General features: G+C 57.7%; 1 protein-coding gene across 1 annotated transcript in view; it reads left to right on the forward strand.

Annotated features, from left to right (window-relative positions):
* Nucleotides 1-7,020, forward strand: part of LOC104167050 (serine/arginine repetitive matrix protein 3-like) — a gene marked incomplete at both ends in the record, with an annotated part of 9,551 nt that overhangs the window by 986 nt on the left and 1,545 nt on the right. The window contains 2 exons of the mRNA XM_009707174.1: nucleotides 516-730; nucleotides 3,897-3,998. Coding sequence (XP_009705476.1) covers nucleotides 516-730; nucleotides 3,897-3,998 — 317 coding nt within the window. The remainder of the gene's footprint in view (nucleotides 1-515; nucleotides 731-3,896; nucleotides 3,999-7,020) is intronic.

Raw genomic sequence — 7,020 nt, forward strand, 5'->3', positions numbered from 1 at the left:
CCTCTTGCTGGATGGGGACAGTGCCTGAGAGTGTCCCCAGTGGGCTGTGAGGATGGATGCCCATCCCTACTCCCAACCTGCACTGGCTGACAGCAGGGTCCCTGGGGCTCAGAGGGGCCCCTGCCCGCCTGTTGTGCTGCTACTGTATGGCTCCGGGTGCATGTGCTGCTACTATATGGCTCCGGGTGCTGCAGACCCGCGCTTTGCCAGGCTTTCCCTGGTACAGGGCTGGCACAGAGCATCTTCCTCTCTTTCCCATGAGCCAGCCCTCACGGCGTGGTGATGGGGAAACTGAGGCAAGGGGCAGGAAGGGCACTGGCAGAAGACCCAGATCTCTCAGTCACCGTCCCCATCAACCTGCTGTGCCCACACCTCTTTTGAGACAAATTTTGCCTTCAGGTCTTAGCAGGGTCCCCTTGCCGTCGCGGGGTGAGAGGGAAACCAGGGCAGGGACTGACCCCCCGACTCTTTCTCTCCCTCCCAGGTGCTGCTGGTGACGAGGCCGCCCCCGCCAGCATGGCTCTCTACAACAACGGGGCCAATGTGCGGAAGCCTCCAACGGCTTCTCGCAGCCCAGCGCCTCGGGTACATGGCACAAGGGTGAGGAGGAGGTGTGTCTGGTGGAGCCCAGCCTGGTGAAGAAGGCTCACCGGGAAATCCTGGACCATGAGCGCAAACGGCGGGTGGAGCTGAAGTGCATGGAGCTGCAGGAGATGATGGAGGAGCAGGGGTGAGTGGCAGGGCATCAGGGCTGGGCTGGAGATAGACCCCATGGTTTGGGATCTTTCTGACCTGCTCGCACCTTGTTGTCCGCCTCTTTCCTCTCTAAAAAAACACCTTGATGTGGCAAATGTCCCCACTTGGAAGTAAATCCACTTTTGGGTGAATCAGATAGCTTTGGGGCGGACTGGTGGGTTGGTTTGTGAAGCTAAATGCCTCTAAGAGATGCAGACCTGGGAGTGCATCCACACAAGTGCATCCAAGCCCCTCCGCTTGGAAATCTGGGCTCCCAGCTCATTGTGCCAGGAAAGCCGAGGCAGGAAGGAAGGAGTGAGTTGCTCATGGTCATGCAAGCCATCAGTGCCACCCAGACTGTGCCCCGCATGCCTGGGATGGGAGATGGTCTGTCTCTGTCTCTGTCTCTCTCGTGTTGGGGAGATGAAGGAGAGCTGGGCTTTAGTCCCAGGCGAGGCTGTTTGGGTGCTCCGGTTTGTCCTGCTTTCCTTCTCTCCCTCCAATTTTGGGGTGAGAGGATGTACCCTGTCCTGCTGTGCCTCAGGCTGGGCACCGTGAGCTGCTCCCCAGACTTTGCTCTCCCCTTGGGAAGCAAAGGGCTGGGGGAAAACCCGAGGGGCCGGAGAGCATCCCTACCTGGGTGGGCAGGAGGGGCTGGGGGGGCCAGCGAGGAGACCCCCATCCCTGCTAGACCCATGGCCATGCTGCCAGCTGCCCCATAGCTCCAGCAGCAGCCAAACAGCCTGATCGCCCTGACAGCTTGCTAAAACCTGATGGATGGAGCGAATTCTTCGGCACACGCGGGCAGACGGGGACTGGTATCAGCTGGGGAGAAGGAAAATGGATTGAGGGAAGGCTTCGCCAAGGCTTTCATTAAGAGCGCAAGCGTGACCTAGAATTAAATTGTCTCACACAGACTGGAATAATGATTGTGCCTAATTTATCGTTATGGAAATAAATAAGGCTGACCTGATGCTTTGGGGAGCCCAGAGCCTCCTGTTGGGTTCCCGTGCCCTACTAGGGATCTTACTACTAGTAGTATCATTACTGCGATGGGTAATAGCAATATTGCAACCGGTATTGTTGTTATTGCTATAATTGCCTTTGCTATTATTAAGGCTATTAATAACGACGATGACGGTGATGATACACCAAAACGATAATATAATTACAGTAATAATCTTGGTCAACCTGGTTAATCCTCCGCCTGCTCTTCCCCCCATATGGGGGCTCTCTGGGGGGGCGTTACATGGGAAGCACCTTGCACCCCTGAGGTTTCTGCCTGGGCCAGGGGCCTCATGCTGGCCACGGCCTCAGGGGAGTTATTGGCAAAGGCAGGACCCCTGGGATGAACGAGGAGGTTTTGCGGGGATTTAAGCATTCCCTTGTTTCCTTAAACACGGCAGGCTGCCTGCGCCGTTATTCCCTGCCTGCAGGCTGGATTTCTTGTCTGGAAGAGAAGCGTCAGCAGTTTTTCTTTCTTTCCCAAGCCCATTCTGTGTGTTAAATGCAAAACCAAAATCCCTCCAACAGGATTATAAGCAGCGCCGGGGGGTGCAGGAAGGAAGGGGCTGGTGGGGTGCTCCTGCCTCCATCAGAGGATCGCTGCATGCAGGGAGGTTCCTCGCCTTGGCCTTGCCCCCCGCAGATTTGCTAACGGCCTGGCCACGGTGGCCCATCTGTCACCTCCTGTTTGGCCTCGCGTCCCCTCTCCGAGAGCATCGGTCGCGTTCGTAATATGCTGCAGCAAACGCTCGTCTTCTCGGGCAGACATCTTCCTGCTGCTGCTGCTGCCTGGCTGAGGTCCATGGGATGGCTGGGGCCAGCGGCTCCGTTCTTGTGGGATAAAGCCCCGCGGGCTGCACCGCCATTGAGGTACGGTGCAGAGCAGCATTTCGGGGTGCTGCCCGGTTTTCAGAACCCCCCGTGCCCAGATAGGGTGCAAGGCGAGGGGAAAAAGCTGGGCTGTCTGTGCCCGGTGAGCAACCCTCCTCCTGCACGGGAGTCCTAGCCAGCTGGGGAATTAATGAGAGCCTTTCAGTGCAAATGAGCTCGTTAATATTAATCCCCCTCTCCTTGCTCTTCCCCTTCATGGGCATTGCTGGGGGAGTGGGTGCTGCCACATGCCCCTCTGCACCCAAAGGCACCCAGGAGCACCCATAGCGCTGCAAGGGGCTTCACTGGCCCCAGCGTGGGCTCTGCAAGGTGTCAGCCTTGGGGACCGCAGGGCTCGGTCAGGCTGTGACACTCAGTTTTCTGGGCTCCTTAGCGGTGATGCTGATGGGACGTGATGGCGGGGATGGGCCACGAGCAGCCCCTGTAGAGGGTGTGGGTGAGGACAGGGATGCTCACAAAGCCTGACACCTTCCCTCCCAGGGTGACAGCGTGGGGGTGACATGGGATCCCCTCCCTTTGCCCTGTCCCCAGAGAGGATACCGATAGCACCGCAGGTCCCTCCACCGCATCCCTCCATTTGGATGGTTTTGGTCAAGGGAGATGCTCAGGTGCCCTTGTGCAGCCATGGAATGCGGCACAGGGCTGCCTGCCCAGGGCTGTCACCTGTCCCTCCCTAGGGACACCTCGGGGACGGCTGGAGCGCCGTGGTTTGCCGCGGTTGTTCTCAGATGCCAGGGACAAAGTGATTAGTGTCTCTCATTAATAACCCTGCAGCGGCCTGAGTCAGCATTCGGTGCTAGTGCAGAGTTGGCTCGGCTGCCGGGGCCCCGGCGCAGCGCAGGGACGAGCAAGGGAGGCTCACGATGGGACGAAGGCACCAAGCGTGAACACCAGCATCACTGGCTCCGATGCTACCACTGCTGGGGTGGCTTGATGGGGATGTGCCCCAAAACCTGGGACAGTGGTGGGGAATGGCAACTTCATGGTCATCCTCTTCTCTTACCCCTTCCTGATGTCCCTTCCTCTGCCAAGCACTGCTGGGAGGGGCAAGCAAGAGAAAGGAGGGCATGGAGGGTGGTGGCAGGGGACCAAGCAGAGGGACCTGCTCCCCTCCAGGTCCGAATGAGTGTCACCATGCCACCTCTCCTTGTGACCAGCCCCTTAGGCCACATGTTGCTCCCAAAGGTATGGAGGTCCTCAACAGATCCCTGGGGAGCCCACGCTCCAGCCACGGCAACCCTGACACCGCGTCTTTGCCCATCCAGGTACTCCGAAGAGGAGATCCGGCAGAAAGTGGGGACCTTTCGGCAAATGCTGATGGAGAAGGAAGGGGTGCTGACCAGGGAGGACCAGCATGGGCGCCAAATGTGAGTGAGGCAGCTCCGAGTTGGCCTGTTTGTTTGTCCTGCCCATCTCTCATCCCAGAGAGGCACGTCCCAGACTGCCTCCAGGTATCAGTGGGTGGGTGGGTGGATGGATAGGGAGAGGGTATATATAGGGATGGTGGGATAGTTGGATGGACATAGAGAGGGTATGTAGGGTTGGATGGATGGATGACTGGTTGGTTGGCCGATTGGTTTGATGGTTGGTTGGTTGATTTGATGGTTGGTTGGTTGGTCTGTTGGTCGGTTTGTTGTTTGGAAACAGGGTTTGGCTCTCTGAGGCAGTATCCTACCTCTGGAGAGGTTGGTTGAGGTTGTTCTTCAGTGGTCTTTTGGAGACCTCAGGGTGCTGTACAGAGAGGCCAGCATTGCAATGCTCCTGTCCCAGATGATGAAACCAAAATGCAGAAGGTCTCAGTGCTTGCCTCACGCCACCAGCCAGTGGCAGAGACCAAGCCACAGGTTTGCTGTACCTCACCTCTGCCTGCTCCTGCCTCTTCGGGTCACCTCTCCTGCTCTCCCCAGGGCTGAAATTGCAGCTTCTGCCTCCAGCCAGACAAGGGCACTGGTTTCCAGTCCTTGCTCTTAACTCCATAATGCAGAATACTCCTCCTGTCTCCGAGTGTGAAGCTGGGGTAACTCAGCTCGGCTAGTGATGGTTCAAAAAAAAATGCTGTTCTGTAACCCTAGAAATATTAGTGTTAGCAATAATAATCATTAATAACAGTAATAATTTCTGTTGCAAGTGGCCCAGGCTGGATAGGCAGGGCTGGAGCCTGCTTCTCACCTGGGTAGACCCAATGCCTGTGTCTCCATCACGCTGGAGTGACCCCAAGGAGCCACACAGAGGAAGCTTCTCCAAAGAGCTCCTGCCCCTCACTTCTGCCTCCTAATCACTCCTCACACTGCCTGGTCCCTGGGGGCTGCTTCTGCCCCAGGGGGGCCTTGGGGCTCAGCTTAGGTGTCCAAAGCAGCCCAGCTCCTGCTGGGGACGTGCCACTTGCTCCTCCTGCCCCGCATGGGACTGTCCCCAGCCTCACGAGGGTCCACCCTGGCTCAGTGATGATTTATCTGCACGATGCTTAATGGCCCAGGCAGCGTGGCTGGCCCGGCGCGCACCATCCATCAGTCTGGAAACCAGGTCACTTGGGACAGGAATAGATGCTGCAGGTTCACTGAATATTAATGCTTCATTAGGGTCAGGAAATCAGGGCGAGGGGGGGAGGCAGGGAAGCCGTGGCGGAGGGGAGAGCCTTCCTCCCACCGCGCTGCCGGCACAGCAGGCAGGGAGGGACACGGCTCGGCTGTGCCCAGCCTGGGATGGGGCTCATGGCCCATTCGGGGTCCTCCTCCAGGCAGCAAAAACCAAGACCTGGGGAAAACCAACCTGCCCAGGTCACCGAGCATCAAGCCCAACGTGCTAACAAGTAGCCTTTGCCAGCGGGGGCATAAGTCATCTCCAGGGCATCTTCCTGGGCAGGCTCGTTAGGGCTGGCCCTGTAACGAGCACACAGGGAAGCTGAAGGTACATTAAGGTTACCCAGGCAGCCCGAGCTGTCACCTTTGCAGGCTTGCTTTTGCAAAAGGAGAGGTAATCATTAAAGATTAGCCCAGGGGCTATAAATAATTGTGCTGAGCTGGAAGGAGCAGTCTCAAAGCAAAGGATTGCTCGGAGGAGAGCAAAGCCGGAGGCACTTGGAGGAGGCTGGTAGGAGCCAGGTCCAAAGGAGGTGGCTCTTCAAGCAGCGGGGACCTGAGCTGCCAAAGTCCCTGCCAAAGGATGTCTTGGGTGTAAAAGGTTGAAGAGAGTGGACAACGGGGGTTAAATAAACTTTAAATAAAGAGCCTCAGTCCTTGTAGTGGCTGGGAGAGTCCTCAGCAAAACGTCTCATGGGCTGGTCCTGCTTCAGCATCTCTCTGGACTCTTACAGCTTGGTCTTTGGCTGCCGGGCCTAGGAGTCTGAACCAGCTGGTCTTGTTTCAAAGCAGATGCAACAGCTCAGCATCATCTGCAAAACTCCCCAGGGGAAACTGAGGCACTGAGCACAGCCGTGACCACCTGAGTCCCTGGCTTACTCTCTGCGCTCTTCCAGCTCCTGTCTCTGTGCGTGCACAACCCAGTGATACAGCCGGGTCCCCAAGGAGTAGCTGCTTGATAGCCAGGCTGGTGGGATTGAAAATGAACGCGAGCGTGTGCTGGGCAGGGAGGGATAATTGGGGCAGCACAAGCCTGTCTTGAGCCGCTGAGCACAGCTAATGGGTGAGATGCTGGCAGCAGGCTCTGGCGTGCAGCACTGCCTGCTCACAGAGCAGAGTCCAACAGGGAATTATCCCTGCTTGCTCCTCTCTTTTCCTCTTGTCTTCCCCTTCCCACGGTTGGGTGGGTGGTTGAAAGGCCGTTCCTGCCCTTGGGGCATGGCCAAAGCAGGAGTCACTTGGAGAGGACCCAGAAAGCCATGGCTGCGGTGCAGAAAGGACGCTGAGACCCGCTTGAGCGATCATCCACGGTCAGGAGGAGGATACCTCGCTTGTAGTTTTGGTTCAAACTATTTTTAATTGGGTTAAACAGCCCAGGGCCTGCCTGTAGCCAGGGATGCCAACACGTGCTGCTCTCAGATCTGCCGTCTGGGGCTGGGAACATCCCTTCTCTTGGCCGGAGCTGCTGGCCGGGCTGCCAAGGGACCGATGCTGTGGGGGCCGCGCTTCTCCACCAGCATCCCTGACCGAATGCCTCTGGGCTGGGAAGGGCGGAGGAGCCCACGTTGGGTTTCCGAAGGCAAATCTCCCTTGGGAAGCAAGTGCCTGGGCTGATGTGATGCTGGGCACAGCCCCATCCGTTACGGTTCCCTCCAGAGCACCTGGATGGCCATGTCCCTCCTGGGGTGAGATGTCCTACGTCCCCCAAGAACAAACGAGAGGCTCCCAGTGGGGTTTGATGCTGCTCCTGGGGCTGATGGCAGGGGAGGATTGCGGAGGCGGAGGGCGGCAGGGAAAGGCTGGGCAGGGA

The sequence above is a fragment of the Cariama cristata genome, unplaced genomic scaffold (assembly GCF_000690535.1).
Source record: "Cariama cristata isolate BGI_N322 unplaced genomic scaffold, ASM69053v1 scaffold26939, whole genome shotgun sequence".
Lineage (NCBI taxonomy): Eukaryota > Metazoa > Chordata > Aves > Cariamiformes > Cariamidae > Cariama > Cariama cristata.